This window comes from Pseudophryne corroboree, chromosome 3 (genome assembly GCF_028390025.1).
Source record: "Pseudophryne corroboree isolate aPseCor3 chromosome 3, aPseCor3.hap2, whole genome shotgun sequence".
Classification (NCBI taxonomy): domain Eukaryota; kingdom Metazoa; phylum Chordata; class Amphibia; order Anura; family Myobatrachidae; genus Pseudophryne; species Pseudophryne corroboree.
In genome coordinates, this window is record NC_086446.1 from 274,731,097 (window position 1) to 274,754,650 (window position 23,554).

The window sequence follows — 23,554 nt, forward strand, 5'->3', positions numbered from 1 at the left end:
TGGTCGGGATCAAACACGTTTGCAAAATTCTACAGGTTTGATACCCTGGCTGAGGAGGACCTTGAGTTTGCTCATTCGGTGCTGCAGAGTCATCCGCACTCTCCCGCCCGTTTGGGAGCTTTGGTATAATCCCCATGGTCCTTACGGAGTACCCAGCATCCACTAGGACGTCAGAGAAAATAAGATTTTACTCACCGGTAAATCTATTTCTCATAGTCCGTAGTGGATGCTGGGAGCCCGTCCCAAGTGCGGAATTCTGCAATACTTGTATATAGTTATTGCTTAACTATAGGGTTTTTTTGTTCTGAGCCATCAGTTTAATGAGGCTCAGTTGTTGTTCATACTGTTAACTGGGTATAGTTATCACGAGTTGTACAGTGTGATTGGTGTGGCTGGTATGAGTCTTACCCTGGATTCCAAATCCTTTCCTTGTAATGTCAGCTCTTCCGGGCACAGTTTCCCTAACTGAGGTCTGGAGGAGGGGCATAGAGGGAGGAGCCAGTGCACATCAGATGTAGTACCTAATCTTTTCTTTAAAGAAGTGCCCAGTCTCCTGCGGAGCCCGCTATTCCCCATGGTCCTTACGGAGTACCCAGCATCCACTACGGACTACGAGAAATAGATTTACCGGTGAGTAAAATCTTATTTTTTCACATTATTGCATGAGAAGAGTGTTCTTTTTTTTTTTTATAAACAAAGAAACGAAAATCTCAAAATAATAACAAATACCTTCATAAATTGTATTGCAGCTGTAGAGTTCTGTGAAATTGTACTGTAAGTATGTTTTACACCTACCTACTTCTGGGCAAGCGAGGGGCCCTTTCCAAAATCTGGATAGCTGCACACTGGGAGAAGAAACTTACCAAAGCTCATATATTTGAGTGCAACCTTGATTTGGCCATTCAAAGCATCATGGCACCAAAGGTATGTGTTTAAAAGATCTTGTGTTAAGGAAATTGTTATTAAGAATAAATTAAGGGGGTCTTATATTAAGGCAGATATATCTACCCATAATGCAAGGAGATTGTGACCATTTTGAAAACTATATTCTGGCATGCATAGCTCAGAAAGACAGTAGGGCGCAGGTATAAATCTATTAAGATATTCTAATTTTTTATCTGACAGGTTGTTATCGCACTGCGAACATCAGGGCATTTACTTCTCGGAGTTGTGCGCATTTATCACCGAAAAGCAAAATATCTTTTAGCTGATTGTAATGAAGCCATCTTGAAAATGAAGACTACATTCCGTCCAGGTGACTCATCCTCCCTGGGCCTAAAACATGATAATGTTTTTAATGTGTGCTTATGGTATGTTTTATATATTTCCCCAGGAGCTCTAGATCTTGCGGACGACAATAAGGAAGCCAGTTATAATGCCATCACCCTTCCAGAAGAGTTCTATGAATTTGATACACAACTTCCTGATTTAAAGTAATGTTTCTGAATGTTTTTGAATTTATTTGTTTTTAAAAGGTCAAAATGTCATTTTGGTGTAGTTTAGATAAAATTTATGTGTAAGTGGAACAAAAAGTTATTACTCTCTATATACTGACTTACAATATCATCTTAGTATTTGATGACCGAAAGCTGCCATGATGTGCAATTATATGCTATATAATAATATTATCAAAGAAAATTATATAATACGAAGCTTCTATGAAATTATATGAAGTTGCAATCATAGGGGTATTATATTTTGAATACACAGCAGCCTCTTTTTGTTGCCTGTTGCAGACAGCAGTACAGAGCCCATGCACAAGAATTACTAGATTTCACTACTTGTCTAATGCTGCGAGCTATGTAGCCCCGTAAGAGATATTTGTTGTTTATGCTCCTTTTTCATCCTATAACCTGGTTCCTTAATTGAAAATCTTTATTTTTAATTGAGTCTAGCTGCATATGAAAAAATAGGATTTTAATGACCTGCTTGTAAATCCTTTTCTCGTAGTCCGTAGAGGATACTGGGGTCCACATTAGTACCATGGGGTATAGACGGGTCCACTAGGAGCCATGAGCACTTTAAGAAATCAATAGTGTGGGCTGACTTCTCCCTCTATGCCCCTCCTACCAAACTCAGTCTAGAAACTATGCCCGAGGAGACGGACATACTTCGAGAGAAGGATTTAACAGAACAGTGGTGAGATTCGAACCAGCACACACAAGCAAGAAGAAAGCCATACTAACCAAACTTGAACAGGAACAACAATGGCTGAACCAACAATAATACTTAACCAAGTAACAGGGCAGAAAAAAGAAGCACCGGGCGGGCGCCCAGTATCCTCTATGGACTACGAGAAAAGGATTTACCAGTATGTAATTAAAATCCTATTTTCTCATACGTCCTAGAGGATGCTGGGGACAACATCAAGACCATGGGGTATAGACGGGATCCGTAGGATACTGGGCACTCTAAAAGAAAGATTAGGTACTATCTGGTGTGCACTGGCTCCTCCCTCTATGCCCCTCCTCCAGACCTCAGTTAGAATCTGTGCCCGGCCCGAGCTGGTTGCACACTAGGGGCTCTCCTGAGCTCCTAGAAAAGAAAGTATTTGTTAGGTTTTTTATTTTCAGTGAGATTTGCTGGCAACAGACTCACTGCTACGAGGGACTAAGGGGAGAAGAAGCGAACCTACCTGCTTGCAGCTAGCTTGGGCTTCTTAGGCTACTGGACACCATTAGCTCCAGAGGGATCAAACACAGGCCCAGCCTCGGTCGTCTGGTCCCGGAGCCGCGCCGCCGTCCCCCTTACAGAGCCAGAAGCAAGAAGAACGTCCTGGAAATCGGCGGCTGAAGACTTCGGTCTTCATTAAGGTAGCGCACAGCACAGCACTGCAGCTGTGCGCCATTGCTCCCTATGCACACCACATACTCCGGTCACTGATGGGTGCAGGGCGCTGGGGGGGGGGGGGGGGCGCCCTGGGCTGCAATTAGAGTACCTTAGCTTTGGCAAACAACACATAATATAGCCAAATAAGCTATATATGTGTAAAAATCCCCTGCCATAATACAATTATAAGAGCGGGAGAAGTCCGCCGAAAAAGGGGCGGGGCTATCTCCCTCAGCACACTGGCGCCATTTTCTCTTCACAGTGCAGCTGGAAGACAGCTCCCCAGGCTCTCCCCTGCAGTTTCCATGCTCAAAGGGTTAAAAAGAGAGGGGGGGCACTAAATAAAGGCAAAACTGTATATAAAAAGCAGCTATAGGGATAAATCACTTTCTATTAGTGTAAATCCCTGATTAAATAGCGCTGTGGTGTGTGCTGGCATACTCTCTCTCTGTCTCCCCAAAGGACTTTGTGGGGTCCTGTCCTCAGTCAGAGCATTCCCTGTGTGTGTGCGGTGTGTCGGTACGGCTGTGTCGACTTGTTTGATGAGGAGGCTTATGTGGAGGCGGAGCAGGTGCCGATAAATGTGATGTCACCCCCTGCGGGGCCGACACCAGAGTGGATGGATATGTGGAAGGTATTAACCGACAGTGTCTACTCCTTACATAAAAGGCTGGATGACGTAACAGCCATGGGACAGCCGGCTTCTCAGCCCGCGCCTGCCCAGGCGTCTCAAAGGCCATCAGGGGCTCAAAAACGCCCGCTACCTCAGATGGCAGACACAGATGTCGACACGGAGTCTGACTCCAGTGTCGACGAGGTTGAGACATATACACAATCCACTAGGGGCATCCGTTGCATGATTTCGGCAATGAAAAATGTGTTACACATTTCTGACATTAACCCAAGTACCACTAAAAAGGGGTTTTATGTTTGGGGAGAAAAAGCAGCCAGTGTTTTGTTCCCCCATCAGATGAATTGAATGAAGTGTGTGAAGAAGCGTGGGTTTCCCCCGATAAGAAACTGGTAATTTCTAAAAAGTTACTGATGGCGTACCCTTTCCCGCCAGAGGACAGGTCACGTTGGGAGATATCCCCTAGGGTGGATAAGGCGCTCACACGTTTGTCAAAAAAGGTGGCACTGCCGTCTCAGGATACGGCCACCTTGAAGGAGCCTGCTGATAGAAAGCAGGAGGAAATCCTGAAGTCTGTATATACACACTCGGGTACTATACTGAGACCTGCAATTGCCTCAGCATGGAGGTGTAGTGCTGCTACAGCGTGGTCTGATTCCCTGTCAGATAATATTGTTACCCTCGACAGGGATACTATTTTGCTAACCATAGAGCATATTAAAGACGTCGTCTTATATATGAGGGATGCACAGAGGGATATTTGCCGGCTGGCATCCAGAATTAATGCAATGTCCATTTCTGCCAGGAGGATATTATGGACCCGGCAGTGGACAGGTGATGCGGATTCTAAAAGGCACATGGAGATTCTGCCTTATAAGGGTGAGGAATTGTTTGGGGATGGTCTCTCGGACCTCGTATCCACAGCAACAGCTGGGAAGTAAATTTTTTTACCTCAGGTTCCCTCACAGCCTAAGAAAGCACCGTATTAACAGGTACAGTCCTTTCGGCCTCAGAAAAGCAAGCGGGTCCAAGGCGCTTCCTTTCTGCCAGAGGCAAGGGAAGAAGGAAAAAGGCTGCACCAGACAGCCAGTTCCCAATATCAAAAATCTTCCCCCGCTTCCTCTAAGTCCACCGCATGACGCTGGGCTCCACAGGCTGAGCCAGGTGCGGTGGGGGCGCGTCTCCGGAACTTCAGCAACCAGTGGGCTCGCTCACAGATGGATCCCTGGGTTCTGCAAGTAGTATCACAGGGATACAACCTGGAGTTCGAGGCGACTCCCCCTCGCCGTTACCTCAAATCAGCCTTGCCTGCTGCCCTCAGAGAAAGGGAGGTAGTACTGGCGGCAATTCACAAGCTGTATCTTCAGCAGGTGATAATCAAGGTACCCCTCCTTCAACAGGGACGGGGTTACTATTCCACAATGTTGTGGTACCGAAACCAGACGGTTCGGTGAGACCCATTCTAAATTTAAAATCCTTGAACATTTATATAAAAAAGTTCAAGTTCAAAGTACCTCAAGGTTGTGGTACAGGACTGTCATTACCAATTCCAGACGTTGCCGTCTGGTCTGTCCACGGCACCGTGGGTATTTACCAAGGTAATGGCCGAAATGATGATGCTCCTCCGAAAGAAGGGAGTCATGATTATTCCGTACTTGGACGATCTCCTTATAAAGGCGAGGTCCAAAGAGCAGTTGCTAGTCGGCGTGGCACTATCTCAGGAAGTGCTGCATCAGCACGGCTGGATTCTGAATATCCCAAAGTCGCAGCTGATTCCTGCGACGCGTCTGCTGTTCTTGGGCATGATTCTGGACACAGAACAGAAGAATATATTTCTCCCGGAGGAGAAGGCCCAGGAATTATCATCTCTGGTCAGGGACCTCCTGAAACCAAAGCAGGTGTTGGTGCATCACTGCACGCGAGTCCTGGGAAAGATGGTAGCTTCTTACGAAGCAAGTCCCTTCGGCAGATTCCATGCAAGGATCTTCCAGTGGGATCTGTTGGACAAGTGGTCCGGATCGCATCTCCAGATGCATCGGTTAATCACCCTGTTCCCGAGGGCCAGGGTGTCTCTGCTGTGGTGGCTGCAGAGTGCTCATCTGCTCGAAGGCCGCAGATTCGGCATACAGGACTGGGTCCTGGTGACCACGGATGCAAGCCTCCGAGGTTGGGGGGCAGTCACCCAGGGAAGAAACTTCCAAGGACAATGGTCAAGTCAGGAAACTTCCCTACACATAAATATTCTGGAACTAAGGGACATTTACAACGCCCTGAGTCAAGCAGAACCCCTGCTTCAAAACCTACCGGTTCTGATTCAGTCAGACAACATCACTGCGGTCGCCCATGTACACCGCCAGGGCGGCACAAGAAGCAGGGTGGCAATGGTAGAAGCCACAAGGATTCTTTGATGGCGGAGAATCACGTGATAGCACTGTCAGCAGTGTTCATTCCGGGAGTGGACAACTGGGAAGCAGACTTCCTCAGCAGGCACGACCTCCACCCGGGAGAGTGGGGACTTCATCCAGAAGTCTTCCAGCTGATTGTGAACCGTTGGGAACGGCCACAGGTGGACATGATGGCGTCCCGCATCAACAAAAAGCTACAAAGATATTGCGCCAGGTCAAGGGACCCTCGGGCGATAGCTGTGGACGCTCTAGTGACACCGTGGGTGTACCAGTCGGTTTATGTGTTCCCTCCTCTTCCTCTCATACCCAAGGTACTGAGAATAATAAGAAGGAGAAGGAGTAAGAACTATACTCATTGTTCCGGATTGGCCAAGAAGAGCTTGGTACCCAGAACTTCAAGAAATGATCTTAGAGGACCCTTGGCCTCTGCTGCTCAGACAGGACCTGCTACTGCAGGGGCCCAGTCTCTTCCAAGACTTACCGCGGCTGTGTTTGACGGCATGGCGGTTGAACACCGGATCCTAAAGGAAAAGGGCATTCCGGAGGAAGTCATTCCTACGCTGATTAAAGCTAGAAAGGATGTGACTGCAAAACATTATCACCGCATATAGCGGAAATATGTTGCTTGGTGTGAGGCCTGGAAGGCCCCAACGGAGGAATTTCAGCTGGGTCAATTTCTGCACTTCCTACAGTCAGGGGTGACTATGGGCCTCAAATTGGGTTCCATTAAGGTCCAGATTTTGGCTCTGTCGATTTTCTTCCAAAAAGAACTGGCTTCACTGCCTGAAGTTCAGACTTTTGTTAAAGGAGTGCTGCATATTCAGCCCCCTTTTGTGCCTCCAGTGGCACCTTGGGATCTCAACGTGGTGTTGGATTTCCTAAAGTCGCATTGGTTGAGCCACTTAAAACCGTGGAGCAAAAATATCTCACGTGGAAAGTGGTCATGCTGTTGGCCTTGGCTTCGGCCAGGCGTGTATCAGAATTTGCGATTTTGTCATGTAAAAGCCCTTTTCTGTTTTTTCATATGGATAGGGCGAAATTGAGGACTCGTTCCCAATTTCTTCCTAAGGTGGTATCAGCGTTTCATTTGAACCAACCTATTGTGGTGCCTGCGGCTACTCGGGACTTGGAGGATTCCAAGTTGCTGGACGTAGTCAGGGCCCTGAAAATCTATGTTTCCAGGATGGCTAGAGTCAGGAAAACTGACTCGCTATTTATCCTGTATGCACCCAACAAGCTGGGTGCTCCTGCTTCAAAGCAGACTATTGCTCGCTGGATCTGTAGCACGATTCAACTTGCACATTCTGCGGCTGGACTGCCGCATCCTATATCAGTGAAAGCCCATTCCACGAGGAAGGTGGGCTCTTCTTGGGCGGCTGCCCGAGGGGTCTCGGCTTTACAGCTTTGCCGAGCTGCTACTTGGTTGGGTTCAAACACATTTGCAAAATTCTACAAGTTTGATACCCTGGCTGAGGAGGACCTTGAGTTTGCTCATTCGGTGCTGCAGAGTCATCCGCACTCTCCCGCCCGTTTGGGAGCTTTGGTATAATCCCCATGGTCCTTAAGGAGTTCCCAGCATCCACTAGGACGTCAGAGAAAATAAGAATTTACTCACCGGTAATTCTATTTCTCGTAGTCCGTAGTGGATGCTGGGCGCCCATCCTTAGTGCGGATTGTCTGCAATACTTGTATATAGTTATTGCTTAACTAAAGGGTTATTGTTATGAGCCATCTTTTCGTGAGGCTCAGTTGTTATTCATACTGTTAACTGGGTATAGTATCACGAGTTGTACGGTGTGATTGGTGTGGCTGGTATGAGTCTTACCCGGGATTCCAAATCCTTTCCTTATTGTGTCAGCTCTTCCGGGCACAGTTTCCCTAACTGAGGTCTGGAGGAGGGGCATAGAGGGAGGAGCCAGTGCACACCAGATAGTACCTAATCTTTCTTTTAGAGTGCCCAGTCTCCTGCGGAGCCTGCTTATACCCCATGGTCCTTACGGAGTTCCCAGCATCCACTACGGACTACGAGAAATAGAATTACCGGTGAGTAAATTCTTATTTTTCTCATACGTCCTAGAGGATGCTGGGGACGACATCAAGACCATGGGGTATAGACGGGATCCGTAGGAGACACAGGCACTCTAAAGACTTTTCATTGGGTGTGAACTGGCTCCTCCCTCTATGCCCCTCCTCCAGACCTCAGTTTTAAAAATGTGCCCAGGTCGACTGGATGCACTCTGAGGGACTGAGGGGGCAGAAGTAGGAACCAACTTCCTAAAGAGTTTCATGGCTCTGCTTCTGGCTGACAGGACACCATTAGCTCCTGAAGGGAACTGAACACTAGCCGTGCCTAGATGCTTACTCCCACAGCATGCCGTTACCCCCATCACAGCCAGAAGTCAGAAGACAGGTGAGTGTTAGAAGACAGATCTTCAATCAAGAAAGTGACGGCTAAAGGTACCGGGCGGCTGGCGGGAGCGCAGCGCGCCATGTTTCCCACACATACACAGGCACTGCAGGGTGCAGGGCGCGGGGAGGGGGCGCACTGGGCAGCACGAAACCTATGGAAACTGGCATAAATAAGGGGCATAAGTTGCTGAGGCACAGCCCTACCCCCGCCAGTATAAAAAATTACCTCATAAAAGCTGAGGAGAAACACACCATTGAAGAGTGGAGCTTGATCCTCAGTCAGCCAGCACACTGCTCAGCGCCATTTTCTCTCTCTCCTCAGGCTGCAGAAACAACACTGGTCCTCCTCCACTACTGAAAAAGTATCAGGGTGCAAAACAGGGGGGGGGGGGGCACAGTGAATTTGGTGCTATAAAATTGTGTGATTAACATTATAAAAGCGCTGAATGTCAGTGGGCATTTTGTGTTCACAGACATTGTGTTACTGGTGCTGGGTTGTGAACTGGAAAAATCCTATCTGTGTCCCTCTGACAGATTTTACTTTGGGTCTGTCCCCTATAAATCCCGGAGTGTCTGTGGTGTGGTTCTGCACGTGTGTGACATGTCTGTGGAAGGGAACTCTGTGGAGACATGTTAGGGACACAGAGGTGTAATATGACACCAAGAGCCTGACTGGGTGAAAGGTTACATGATAGTGTGAATCATATCAGTAAGAGGTTGGACTGAATCTCATACAGAAAATGAAAATAATCTGTTGAAGATGTGATTTTTAATAGTTCTGCCTTTCATCCACAGGGACCTTTCTGGGTCACATACAAATTTGCACAAGTAGTACAAACTGATACCGACACGGACTCTGATTCCTGTGTCGACACTAGTGATTCCAGGGGAATAGGTCCTAAGTTAGCAAAAAAGCATTCAAAACATGTTTTAGCTATAAAGGAGGTGTTAGAATTTACGAAGCCCCCTCTTTTACCACTTTAGTAAAGAAGTAATGTAATTTTCCCTCCACCTCAGGTCTGATTTAACCTGAAAACAAATTTCTGATTCCCAAAAGAATATCAGGCAGCTTACCTTTTTCCAAAAAAAGGTGTGTGTCATCCCGCATTTTAGACAGGGTCCTGTCATAAAAGAGAAAAGGTGTTTCTCCCTGCGCCTGGAATGGCTTCACTTAAGGAGCCGACAGACCGCAAGTGAGTGAGGTGATCTATTGATGTGGCCAATGGGACACTACTCAGGCCTACCATTGTCTGTGCGTGGGTGAGTAGTGCTATTGAAAAGTGATCAGAAAACTTGTCATTAGACATTGACACAATAGATGGAGACGAGATACTCCTAACGTTAGGTCATATTAAAGACGCTGCTGCATACGTACTAGAAACCATGAAATATATTGGTCTCTTGGGATCAAGAACCGCTACCATGGCAGTATCGGCTCAGAGGGCGTTGTGGATTCGCCAGTGGAATGCTGATGCAGATTCCAAAAAGAAATATGGAGGCTCTTCCGTATAAAGGTGAGGCCTTGTTTGGTGATGAGCTGGATGCATTCGTCTCGGAGGCTACCGCAGGTAAGTTGACATTCTTGCCTTATGCTCCTACACCGGCGAAAAAGACACATCACTCTCACATGCAGTCCTTTCGGCCCAACAAATACAAAAAGGCCAAAGGTTCCCCTTTTTTTTTGCAGGTAGGTGAAAATGAAAGAAATAAGCAGCGTCTCCCGACCACCCCTGCTTCTGACAAATCTGAAGCATAACGCTGGGGCTCCCTTGCGGGAGTCCGCTCGGGTGGGATCACATCTGAAACATTTCAGCCAAATCTGGATTCAATCTGGCCTGGACCAATGGGTCTTACAAATAGTGTCCCATGGGTACAAACTAGAGTTTCAAGACGTCGCCCCATGACGATTTTTCAAATCGACCTTGCCAGCTTCTCTTCCGGGAAGAGAGGCAGTAACAACGGCAATTCAAAAATTGTCAGGATCAGGTCATTGTCCTGGTACCCTTGGCACAGCAAGGAGAAGGTTTTCATTCAAGCCTCTTCGTAGTTCCGAAGCCGGATGGCTCGGTCAGACCGATTTTAAACCTGAAAAATCTGAATCTCTACCTGAAAAGGTTCAAGTTCAATCACAAAGGAAAAACACACACAAAGATACCAAGTATCACCTGGCGCCAATTAATTGCTCAGTCTCTAAACTGTCTGCTGCTATTCTATATCGAAGGGGCTACTCCCCCCTTCAAACGACAAACAACTCCAAAAATGATTCAGAAAGCGCTGACCGAATTGGTTAAAAGTAAATCTTTTTTTATTATTAATTAACTATTTTTTTTTCTCACTAAAAATATATATATATATATATATATATATATATACTCATAAAATAGCTCCCTGTGGACCAATTACACTAACAATTTACCAAAATAAAAAAGCAATTTTACACAATATGTAATTATTCACTAACTCAGTGCATCCTTTACCTTCACATATTACTTTGTTATTCATATATAACCAGCATGATATTAAACCACTTTTGATAAAGCACAATGTCTCCTAATCACACTAATTGCGGCATAAGTATTTCTAACTTAATTAAAACCAGTCCTTCAATATAGATATTCCGTGCTTGGAAAAAGTCCTCTCCTGCCAAGTTAATACTTGGTCTATTGGGTAGTTTTATAATTTGCCAAGCAGAAAGAGGGTTAATTGTTAGTTTGCCGAACAAATAAGAAATATGCAGATTAGCTTGGAATAGTTCCTGTGCTGGCTTCTATAGTAAGCGGGTATTACTTATGCATGCAGATAGAAATTATTTTATGCAAAGTTTAAAATGTGCAATTGCTTTTAAGCATGACAATGCTGATTTAAAACAGGTGATTTACCACATCCTCATTGTGGGCAACGGATTTTCATTCTCTCCCGGCTCTGGTGCTCTGAAACCTTATTGTAAACCTTATCCGGAGGTATATCCAGTACCAAACATTTGAAGTTGTGCAGCCGATCTTAGCAGTGTGGTCCCACCAAGCAGTCAAACTGAGACGCGTTTCCCCGCCTTACGAAAGCTCCGTAATTCAGCGGCTTCTTCAGTCATGAAAACTTTGCATAAAATAATTTCTATCTGCATGCATAAGTAATACCCGCTTTACTATAGAAGCCAGCACAGGAACTATTCCAAGCTAATCTGCATATTTCTTCTTTGTTCGGCAAACTAACAATTAACCCTCTTTCTGCTTGGCAAATTATAAAACTAACCAATAGACCAAGTATTAACTTGGCAGGAGAGGACTTTTTCCAAGCACGGAATATCTATATTGAAGGACTGGTTTTAATTAAGTTAGAAATACTTATGCCGCAATTAGTGTGATTAGGAGACATTGTGCTTTATCAAAAGTGGTTTAATATCATGCTGGTTATATATGAATAACAAAGTAATATGTGAAGGTAAAGGATGCACTGAGTTAGTGAATAATTACATATTGTGTAAAATTGCTTTTTTATTTTGGTAAATTGTTAGTGTAATTGGTCCACAGGGAGCTATTTTATGAGTATATATATATTTTTTAGTGAGAAAAAAAATAGTTTATTAATAATAAAAAAAAAAGATTTACTTTTAACCAATTCTGTCAGCGCTTTCTGAATCTTTTTTAGGGTTCAAGTTCAAGATGGAATCCCTGAGGGTAGTGATTTCCAGTCTGGAGGAGGGGGATTTCATGTTGTCAGTAGACATAAAGGATACTTATTTGCATGTTCCTATTTATCCTCACCAAGCTTATCTGAGATTTGCAGTACAGGATTGCCATTACCAGTTCCAGACGTTGCCGTTCGGACTCTCCACGGCACCGAGGGTATTCACCAAGGTGATGGCGAGATCCAGGGAACAGTTGGTGCAGAACATCGCACTCTCCCTGTCAATACTCCAACAACACGGTTGGATCATGAATTTTCCAAAGTCGCAGTTGGAACCGATGACAAGATTGTCCTTTTTAGGGATGATTCTGGACACTGAAGTACGGAGAGTATTTGTTCCAGTGGAAAAGGCTCTGGAAATCCAGAAAATGGTTAAACAAATATTGAAACCAACAAGGGTGTCGATCCATCAATGTATTCGGTTGTTGGGGGAAATGGAGTTTGGCCGATTTCATGCCAGAGTATTCCAGTGGGACCTGTTGGACAAGTGGTCCGGATCCCACCTACACATGCACTGTCCCCCAAAGCCAGGATTTCGCTCTTGTGGTGGCTACACAGTTCTCACCTACTAGAGGGACGCAGGTTTGGGATTCACGACTGGGTCCTAATAACCACGGATGCAAGTCTCCGAGACTGGGGAGCTGTCACACAGGGGGAAAGCTTCCAAGGAAAATGGTCAAGTCAGGAAGCCTGCCTTCACATAAACGTTCTGGAATTGAGAGCCATTTACAACGGCCTTCTACAAGCGGTACATCTTCTTCAAGATCCCGTGCAGATCCAGTCGGACAATGTAACAGCAGTCGTGAACATAAACAGGCAAGGCGGAACGAAAAGCAGAGCGGCAATGGCAGAGGTGACAAGGATTCTCCTCTGGGCAGAAAGACATGTTAGAGCTCTGTAAGCAATTTTCATTCCGGAAGTGGACAACTGGGAAGCAGACTTCCTCAACAGACATGATCTCCATCCAGGAGAGTGGGGCCTCCACCAAGAAGTCTTCGCAGAGGTGACAAGTCTTTGGGGAGTTCCTCAAGTAGACATGATGGCATCTCGTCTAGACACGAAGCTTCAGAGATATTGTTCTAGGTCGATACACCCTCAAGCAATAGCAGTGGATGCACTGGTGACCCAGTGGGTGTTTCGGTCGGTATATGTTTTCCCTCTACTTCCACTGATTCCAAAATGTTCTCAAAATAATAATAAGAACAAGAGTTTGAGCAATCTTCATTGCCCCAGACTGGCCAAGAGGGCTTGGTGTCTAGATCTTCAGGAGTTGCTCATAGAAGATCCTCGGCCTCTTCCTCCTCAAGAGGACCTACTACAGCAGGGACCGTGTGTGTATCAAGACTTACCGCGGCTACGTTTGACGGCATGGCTGTTGAGCGTCGGATCCTAGCCCGAAAGGGTATTCCTAAGGAAGTCATCCCCACTCTTATTCAGGCCAGGAAAGGAGTAACGTCTAAACATTACCACCGTATTTGGAGAAAATATGTGTCTTGGTGTGAATCCAAGAAGGCTCCTACGGAAGAGTTTGAGTTGGGACGTTTTCTCCATTTTCTGCAGACTGGTGTGGATGCGGGCCTTAGATTGGGGTCAGTCAAGGTCCAGATTTCGGCCTTATCAGTTTTCTTTCAAAAACAATTGGCCTCCTTTCCAGAAGTTCAGACGTTCGTGAAAGGGGTTCTGCACATCCAGCCTCCATTTGTGCCTCCAGTGGCACCATGGGACCTTAATGTGGTGTTGCAGTTCCTTCAATCAGATTGGTTTGAACCTCTGCAGGAGATAGAATTGAAGTTTCTCACTTGAAAGTGGTGATGCTTTTGGCCTTGGCATCCGCAAGGCGGGTGTATGAATTGGGGGCCTTGTCTCACAAGAGCCCTTACCTGATCTTCCATGAAGATAGGGCAGAGTTAAGAACTCGTCAACAATTTCTTCCAAAGGTGGTTTCATCCTTCCACATAAACCAACCTATTGTGGTGCCAGTAGCTACTGACACTTTCACTGAGTCACAGTCTCTAGATATGGTTAGAGCTTTGAAGATTTATGTCGCAAGAGCAGCTCGGTTACGGAAAACAGAGGCTCTGTTTGTCCTGTATGCTCCCAACAAGATTGGGTGTCCTGCTTCTAAGCAGACTATTGCGCACTGGATCAGAGGGACAATTCAGCACGCTCATTCTACGGCAAGCTTGCCGGTACCGAAGTCGGTGAAGGCCCATTCTACTAGGAAAGTGGGCTCATCCTGGGCGGCTGGGCTTTACAACTTTGCCGAGCAGCTACTTGGTCAGGGTCAAACACATTTGCTACATTTAATAAGTTTGACACCTTGGCCGATGAGGACCTCAAGTTTGGTCAATCGGTGCTGCAGGGTCATCCGCACTCTCCCGCCCGTACTGGAGCTTTGGTATAACCCCATGGTCTTGATGTCATCCCCAGCATCCTCTAGGACGTATGAGAAAATAGGATTTTGATAACCTACCGGTAAATCCTTTTCTCCTAGTCCGTAGAGGATGCTGGGCGCCCGTCCCAGTGCGTACTTTACCTGCAGTTTAGTTATTACAGTTACACAAGTTGTGTTATCTTGCTTTCAGCATGTTGCTGCAATTAGTTCATGCCTGTTGGCGTGTGTTATGTTGAATGCCATGTGTGCGGCATTGTTAAGGGTGTGAGTTGGTAGATATCTCACCACTAGTTAAGTAATTCCTTTCCTCGAAATGTCAGTCTCCCTGGGCACAGTTCCTACAACTGAGGTCTGGAGGAGGGGCATAGAGGGAGGAGCCAGTTCACACCCAATGAAAAGTCTTTAGAGTGCCCATGTCTCCTGCGGATCCCGTCTATACCCCATGGTCTTGATGTCGTCCCCAGCATCCTCTACGGACTAGGAGAAAAGGATTTACCGGTAGGTTATCAAAATCCTATTTTCTCTTACGTCCTAGAGCAGGCCTGGCCAACCTGTGGCTCTCCAGCTGTTGTAAAACTACAAGTCCCATCATGCTTTGCCACAGTTTTGCTATTAGGGAATGCTAAAACTGTGGCAAGGCATGCTGGGATGTATAGTTTCATAACATCTGGAGAGCCGCAGGTTGTCCAGGCCAGTCCTAGAGGATACTGGGGTCCACAGTACCATGGGTATGTACCAAAGATCCCAAACCGGGTGGGAGAGTGCTGAGGTTCTTGCAGAACTGATTGACCAAACTGAAGGTCCTCAGCGGCCAAAGTATCGAACTTGTAGAACTTAGCAAACATGTTCGATCCCGACCAAGTAGCTGCTCGGCAGACCTGTAAAGCTGAGACACCCCAGGCAGCCGCCCAGGAAGAACCCACAGACCTAGTAGAGTGGGCCTGTACTTTTGGAACCAGTAATCCTGCCGATGAATAAGCCTGCTGGATAGCAAGTCTGATCCAGCAAGCGATAGACTGCTTTGAAGCATTACACCTAATTTTCTTGGGCTCATAGAGAACAAACAGTGAGTCAGATTTTCTGTGACGACCCGTCCTCTTCACGTAGATCCTCAAAGCCCTCACCACATCCAGGGATTTAGAGGTAGCAGAGGTGTCCGTAAACACCGGAACCACAATAGGTTGGTTGATATGAAACGCAGACACCACCTTAGGAAGAAATTGCTGACAAGTTCTGAGTTCAGCTCTATCCTCATGAAAAATCAAATAGGGGCTTTTCTCTAACGTCCTAGAGGATGCTGGGGTCCATTTAGTACCATGGGGTATAGATGGGTCCTTGGGAGCCTTCGGCACTTTAAGACTTTAAATGTGTGGGCTGGCTCCTCCCTCTATGCCCCTCCTCCAGACATCAGTTTAGAAATTGTGCCTGGTGGAGCCGGACGCAGCTAGTGAAGGTTTTTTATTTTCAAGGAAGCTGCTGGCAACAGCTTCCCTGCTTCGTGGGACTTAGGGGGGGAGCAGGAACCAACTTCCTAAAGAGTTCATGGCTTTCTGCTCCAGCTGACAGGACACTAAGCTCCTAAGGGTACTGATCGCAAACCCCGTGAGGCGACCGCTCACTCCCGCAGCACAGCCGCCACCCCCTAACAGAGCCAGATGTCTGAAGAGTGGTGACTATTTACCGGTGACCTGCAGAGAGGGGTCCCCGGTCATCGATGGCGGCTATAAGGTAAAGCTCAGCGGCGGGAAGCTGCGCTCCGGCATGCTCAGTCTGTACAGGGTGCAGAGCGCATGAGGGGCGCTCTGAGCAGCATTAAACCTACTCTCACTGGCCATATAGGCAAACGGGTTCTGACCCGCTGTTTGCCGGAAAATTCCTCAGGCCAGTATAAATAACAAAAACGCGGGAGAGCTGCACCATTGTTGGGGGCGGGGCTTCTTCTCACTGCATAGCCAGCACTCACCAGCGCCATTTTCTCCCTGCAGGATCACTGATAAGGACGGTGACAGGGTCGCTGACCTCCTCATAACGCCACTGCGGTACCAGGGTGTTATAGAAAAAAAGGGGGGTGGGGAGTTTAGGTGAAATAGCCTAAATTGATTATTACATCGCTGAAGGGTTTATATCTGTATGGAAAACGCTTCATATATAGTGCGGTGCGCTCTAATCTCTGTGCTCCTCTGACATTCTTTAGTGGGAGACCCCTCCCATAGTAGACACTCCGGTGTCCAGGTTATCAAAGATTACTTTGCCTGTCCCTGGCTCGGCTTCCTTAAAGGAGCCGGCTGACCGCAAGATAGAGACAACACTTAAGTCCCTGTATATGGCCACTGGTGCAGCCCTTAGGCCCACTATTGCTTGTGCATGGGTGGCTAACGCTATTGTAAAGTGGTCTGACAATTTACTAGAGGATCTAGATACAATTGATAGGGATAATGTTGTCTTAATTCTAGGTCACATAAAGGATTCGGCGGGATTCGTGGTGGAAGCCATGAAGGACATTGGATTGTTGAATTCTAGAATTTCCTCGATGGAGGTATCCGCTCGCATAGGTCTCTGGATGCGCCAATGGAACGCAGACGCTGAATCCAAAAAGAGTATAGAATACCTCCCTTTCACAGGTGAGGCGCTATTTGGGGACGCACTGGATGCGTAGATATCAAAGGCTACTTCGGGTAAGTCAGCTTTTCTTCCTTCCGCAGCACCACCGGCGAGAAAACCTTACTCTGCTCCTCCAATGCAGTCCTTTCGGGCCGCCAAGTTGAGAAAGACCAGAGGAACCCCCTTCTTTGCAGGAAGAGGCCGTGGAAGGGGTAGGAAGCCTGCAACAGCTGCAGTGTCTCAGGAACAGAAAAAAAGCCTCTGTTTCCTCGAAATCCTTAGCATGACGCTGGGGCTCCCCTTCGGGAGACCACTCAGGTGGGAGCACATCTCAAACTCTACAGTCAAATTTGGGCCCTATCGGACCTGGATCCCTGGGTGCTGGAGATTGTGGCCCAGGGTCACAAGCTGGAGTTTCAGGAACTTCCCCCTTGCAGATTTTTCAAGTCAGCCTTGCCAGTTTCCATATCAGAAAGAGAAAAGGTGCTGGAAGCAATTAAAAAATTGGTTCAGGAAGGGGTGATTGCCCCTGTCCCATTGTTACAACAGGGAAGAGGATTTTATTCCAGCCTGTTTGTAGTACCAAAGCCGGACGGCTCGGTAAAACCGATTTTAAACCTCAAATCATTGAATCCTTTTCTAAAGAAATTCAAATTCAAGATGGAGTCTCTAAGAGCGGTGATCTCCAGTTTTGAGACAAGGGAATTCATGGTGTCTATGGACATCAAGGATGCATACTTGCATGTTCCCATCTGGCCTCCACATCAGGCATACCTGCGGTTTGCTGTTCAGAACTGTCACTACCAATTCCAGACGTTACCGTTCAGTCTCTCCACAGCACCGAGAATATTCAACAAGGTGATGGCGGAAATGATGGTTCTCCTTCGTAAGAAAGGAGTCAACATAATTCCATACCTGGACGATCTGCTGATAAAGGCGAACTCCAGGGAGAAGTTATTGCAGAACATTGCAATATCCTTAAAGTTGCTTTAGGGACACGGCTGGATTCTGAATCTTCAAAAATCACAGTTGGAACCGACAAGGAGATTATCGTTCCTGGGAATGATACTGGACACAGAGGTCCAGAGAATTTTTATCCCCGAGGAGAAAGCCTTGGAAATCCATTCAATGGTCCGGGAAGTTTTGAAACCAGCCCGGGTATCGGTTCTTCAATGCATCCGCCTGCTGGGAAAGATCGTAGCCTCATACGAAGCTCTACAATTCGGTCGGATCCATGCCAGGTTCTTCCAGTTGGATCGACTGGACAAGTGGTCCGGCTCGCATCAACGGATATGCCTGTCACCAAAAGCCAGAATCTCGCTCCTTTGGTGGCTGCAAAGATCTCACCTACTCGAGGGATGCAGGTTCGGGATACAAAACTGGATCCTATTGACCACAGATGCAAGTCTCCGAGGTTGGCGAGCAGTCACGCAGGGGGAAAGCTTCCAAGAAAGATGGTCAAGTCAAGAAGAAATTCTTCACATAAACATTCTAGAGTTGAGAGCCATTTACAACGGCCTTCTACAAGCGGCGTATCTTCTGCAAGATCAAGCCATTCAGGTCCAGTCGGACAATGTAACAGCGGTGGTTTACATAAACCGTCAAGGCGGAATGAAAAGCAGAGCAACAATGGCAGAGGTGACAAGGATTCTCCTGTGGGCAGAAGAACATGCAAAAGCATTGTCTGCAATCTTCATTCCGGGAGTGGCCACTGGGTAGCAGACTTCCTCAGCAGACACGATCTCCATCCAGGAGAATGGGGCCTCCATCAGGAGGTGTTCACAGAGGTAACAAGCCATTGGGGCGTTTCTCAGGTAGACATGATGGCGTCTCGTATCCACAAGTAGCTTTGGAGGTATTGTTCCAGGTCAAGAGACCCACAAGCAGTGGCAGTGGACGCCCTGGTAACTCCCTGTGTTTTCCAGTCAGTGTATGTGTTCCCTCCACTTCCACTAATTCGAAAGATTCTAAAACTGATAAAGAGAACAAGAGTTCAGGCGATCCTCATTGCCCCAGATTGGCCAAGGAGAGCTTGGTATCCGGATCTTCTGGAGATGCTTCTAAAAGAGCCTCGGCCTCTTCCTCTTCGCGAGGACCTGCTTCTGCAGGGGCTGTTTGTTTATCAAGACTTACCGCGGCTACGTTTGATGGCATGGCGGTTGAACGCCAGTTCTTAGCTCGTAAGGACATTCCAAACAAGGTCATTCCCACACTTATCCAGGCTAGGAAGGGAGTAATGTCTAAGCCTTACCATCGCATTTGGAGGAAATATGTTTCTTGGTGTGAATCCAAGAAGTTTCCTACGGTGGAGTTTCAACTTGGTCTTTTACTCCTTTATCTCCAAGCTGGTGTGGATGTGGGCTTACGTTTGGGTTCTTTCAAGGTCCAGTTTTTTCGTCCTTGTCTATTTTCTTCCAGAAACAATTGGCTGCTATCCCTGAGGTTCAGACATTCTTGAAAGGGGTTCTGCACATCCATCCACCCTTTGTGCCTCCTACGGCACCATGGGATCTTAATGTTGTATTGCAGTTCCTGCAACGGAGTGGTTTGAACCTTTACAGGAGGCAGATTTAAAGTTTCTTACATGGAAGGTGGTCACGCTGTTCGCCTTGGCTTCTGCAAGGCGTGTGTCTGAGTTGGGGGCCTTGTCTCACAAGAGTTCCTATTTGATCTTTCATGAAGATAGGGCTGAACTTCAAGCTCCTCAGCAATTTCTTCCAAAGGTTGTGTCGGCTTTCCATATCAACCAACCGATCGTAGTGCCAGTGGCTACTGACACCTCAATTTCTTCACAGTCTCTGGATGTGGTCCGGGCTTTGAAGATATGTGACGAGAACTGCTTGTCTCAGGAAACCGGAAGCATTATTCGTGCTTTATGATCCCAATAAGATTGGGTGTCCTGCATCTTAGCAGACTATTGCTCGCTGGATCAGATGTACGATTTAGCATGCTTATTCTATGGCAGGCTTGCCGGTTCCTACTTCTGTTAAGGCCCACTCTACTCGTAAGGTGGGTTCTTCCTGGGCGGCTATTCAACTTTGCTGAGCTGCAACTTGGTCAGGGGCTAACACGTTTGCTAAGTTCTACAAGTTTGGATGTGCAGAACACCCTTCAAGAAAGTCTGAACCTTAGGAAGGCAAGCCAATTGTTCCTGGAAGAAAATGGACAAGGCCGAAATCTGAACTATTAAGGAGCCCAAACGTAGGCCCACATCCACACCTGACTGTAGAAAAATTGAGAAAATGTCCCAGTTGAAATTCTACTGCAGGAAATTTCCTGTTTTCACACCATGAGACATATTTTTTCCAAATACGATGGTAATGTTTAGACGTTACCCCTTTCCTAGCCTGAATCAGGGTTGGAATAACCTTGTTCGGAATGCCTTTCTGAGCTAAAATCTGACGCTCAACTTCCATGCCGTCAAACATAGCCACTGTAAGTCTTGATAGACGAATGGCCCCTGCTGCAGAAGATCCTCTCGCAGAGGTAGAGGCCACGGGTCCTCCAGGAGCAACCCCAGTAGATCCGCGTACCAGGCCCTTCTCGGCCAATCTGGAGCAATGAGAATTGCTTGAACCTTTTCCCTTTTTATTCTTTTGAGAATCCTTGGGATCAGTGGAAGAGGTGGGAACACGTAAACCATCGGGTAAAGCCATGGAGTCACCAGAGGGTCCACCGCCACCGCTTGTGGGTCCCTCGACCTGGAACAATAGCGCTTTAGCTTCTTGTTGAGACGAGAGGCCATCAGGTCTATCTGTGGAATCTCCCACCGACGTGTCAATGACTCGAACACCTGTGGGTGAAGGCCCCACTCTCCTGGGTGGAGGTCGAGTCTGCTGAGGAAGTCTGCTTCCCAGTTGTCTACTCCCAGAATGAAGATTGCCGACAGTGCCACCGCGTGTCTTTCTGCCCAGAGGAGAATTCATGTTACCTCTGACATCGCAGCTCTGCTCTTCGTTCCTCCTTGTCGGTTTATGTACGTTACAGCCGTCACGTTGTCCGACTGAACCTGAATGGCATGATCTTGAAGAAGATGCGATGCCTGAAGAAGGGGTTGTATATGGCCCTTAGTTCCAGAATGTTGATTGGAAGAATGGCTTCCTGACTTGACCATCTTCCTTGGAACTGCTCCCCTTGGGTGACTGCTCCCCAACCTCTAAGGCTTGCGTTGGTAGTTAGCAAAATCCATTTTTGAAACCTGAACCGGCGACCCTCAGTCAGGTGAGACGTGTGAAACCACCACATAAGGGAGATCCTGGCTTTTGGTGACAGACGTAGCCTCCGATGCATGTGAAGATGCAATCCAGACCATTTGTCGAACAGATCCAGCTGGAAGGGTCTTGCGTGAAACCTTCCGTACTGTAGAGCCTCGTAAGAGGCTACCATCCTTTCCAAGAGGCGAATGCAAAGATGCACCGAAATCCGGGGCGGCTTTAGGACGTCCCGCACCATTGATTGGATCACCAATGCCTTGTCCCTTGGAAGGAACACCCTCTGTGTTTCCGTATCCAGAATCATTCCCAGGAACTGAAGCCTCCGTGTCGGTTCCAGATGAGATTTTGGCAGGTTCAGAATCCACCCATGATTCTGGAGTAATCGAGTTGGCACGGCAATGCTGTGCAACAGCTTTTCCCTGGACGGAGCCTCGATCAGCAGGTCGTCCAGGTACGGAATAATGTTTACTCCCTGCATGCGGATGAGAAACATCATCTCTGCCATTACCTTGGTGAACACCCTCGGCGCCGTGGAGAGGCCAAATGGCAGGGCCTAGAACTGGTAGTGACAGTCCAGTAGAGCAAACCTTAGATAAGCCTGATGAGGCGGCCAAATCGGTACATGAAGGTATGCATCCCTGCTGTCCAGAGACACCACGAATTCCCCTTCCTCCAGATCTGAGATCACCGCTCTCAGGGACTCCATCTTGAATTTGGACACCCGTAAGTACGGGTTCAGTGATTTGAGGTTTAAAATGGGCCTTACCGAACCGTCCGGTTTCGGCACTACAAACAGGTTGGAATAATAACCCTTGTGGTGTAGGTGAGGTGAAACTGGAACAATGACCTGAGTCTGTGCCAGTTTTTGAATTGCTGCTGCCTGTAAGGTCAAACTTGCTTCTGGAGAAGCTGGTACGTCGGATTTGAAGAAACTCCAGTCTGTATCCCTGTGCGATAAGATCTTTCACCCAGGGATCCTGGCAAGAAGTTGCCCAAATGTGACTGAAATAACGTAACTAGGCTCCCACCTGCCGGTCTTCCAGGCAGTACGGTCCACCGTCATGCTGAAGGCTTTGAGGAAACAGCCCCTGAGGTCTGTTCCTGAGAACCTGCAGCAGCGGGTTTTCTGGGCTTACCTCTACTACTCCTGAAGGCTGTAGAGGAACCCCTGGATTTGCCTTTAATTTGTGGTGTCCGAAAGGACTGCAGAGTTGGAGCAGAGTAAGTTTTCATAGCTGATATTGCTGCGGAAGGAAGATATGTAGACTTACCCGCCGTAGCTTTGGATATCCACTTATCCAGTTCATCTCCAAAAAGAGCCTCACCCATGAACGGTAGGCTTTCCACGCCCTTTTTGGACTCTACATCCGCAGTCCATTGGCGTAGCCACAAGCCCCTGCATGCCGACACTGCCATGGCAGAGGTGCGTGTGTTGAGTAAACCAACTTCTTTTAAGGCTTCCACCATAAAGTTAGCAGAATCTTGGATATGCTGCAAGAGTAAAACAATATCGTCCCTGGTTAAGGAATCTATACCATCAATAAGATTACCTGATCATTTAGCAATGGCCCGAGTGATCCATTCACAAGCAGTAGTGGGTGTCTAGGCAGTAGTGGGTCTCTCTGCTATACGCCAGCAGACGTATATAAAGATTTGAGAGTGGTCTCCATCTTGCGGTCAGCTGCGTCCCTTAAGGACGCTGCCCCGGGAACCGGTAAGACTATCTTATGCGATAACCTGGATATAGATGCGTCCACAATTGGCGTGTTTTCCCATTTCTTCCTATCATCCGAAGGAAAAGGAAAGGAAGAAATCAACCTTCTAGGGATTTGAAATTTTTTGTCAGGGTTTACCCACGCCTCTTCAAAGAGGGCGTTTCATTCCTTTGAAGCAGAGAAAGTAACTGAGGTTTTCTTTTTAGTATTAAAATAAGAATTCTCTTCTACCTCCTCTGTCTTGTCAGGAATGTGCAGGACAGTTCTGATAGCCTCAGTGAGGGCCTGTATTCCCTGTGACAGGACAGCATCCCCCTCACATGCGTCCACTTCACCCTCCTCTGGATCCGACGTATCGGGATCAGTATCACCCTGCATGATTTGGGCCAGAGTATGCTTTTGCGGGCAAATGTTGAGGGATTGGGGTGGAGGTATGGAAGCTGAGTCTCTATTCATCAGGTCATCCATAGACTGCCGTAATAACTGTGTCTCCTTCTCATTATGAGACAGTTTAGTAGAAATCTTACCTTTAATGGAAGCCAACCACGGAGGTTCAGCCCCACTGGACTGTAAGTGAGCACTATCCTGAGTACAGGGTAGTGAGTCCCCAGGGGATGGTAGAATGTCCTGGACATGATTAGAGAGACACACACACACACACACACACACAC

General features: G+C 47.2%; 1 protein-coding gene across 5 annotated transcripts in view; it reads left to right on the forward strand.

Annotated features, from left to right (window-relative positions):
* The window catches only part of RAD21L1 (RAD21 cohesin complex component like 1), a 619,411-nt gene that overhangs the window by 121,805 nt on the left and 474,052 nt on the right, over window positions 1-23,554 (forward strand). For all 5 annotated transcript variants that reach the window (XM_063959128.1, XM_063959127.1, XM_063959130.1 and 2 more), the window contains exons 2-4: window positions 750-924; window positions 1,126-1,255; window positions 1,334-1,433. In XM_063959128.1, the coding sequence (XP_063815198.1) occupies window positions 781-924; window positions 1,126-1,255; window positions 1,334-1,433 (374 nt within the window). In that variant the 5' untranslated portion in view covers window positions 750-780. The remainder of the gene's footprint in view (window positions 1-749; window positions 925-1,125; window positions 1,256-1,333; window positions 1,434-23,554) is intronic.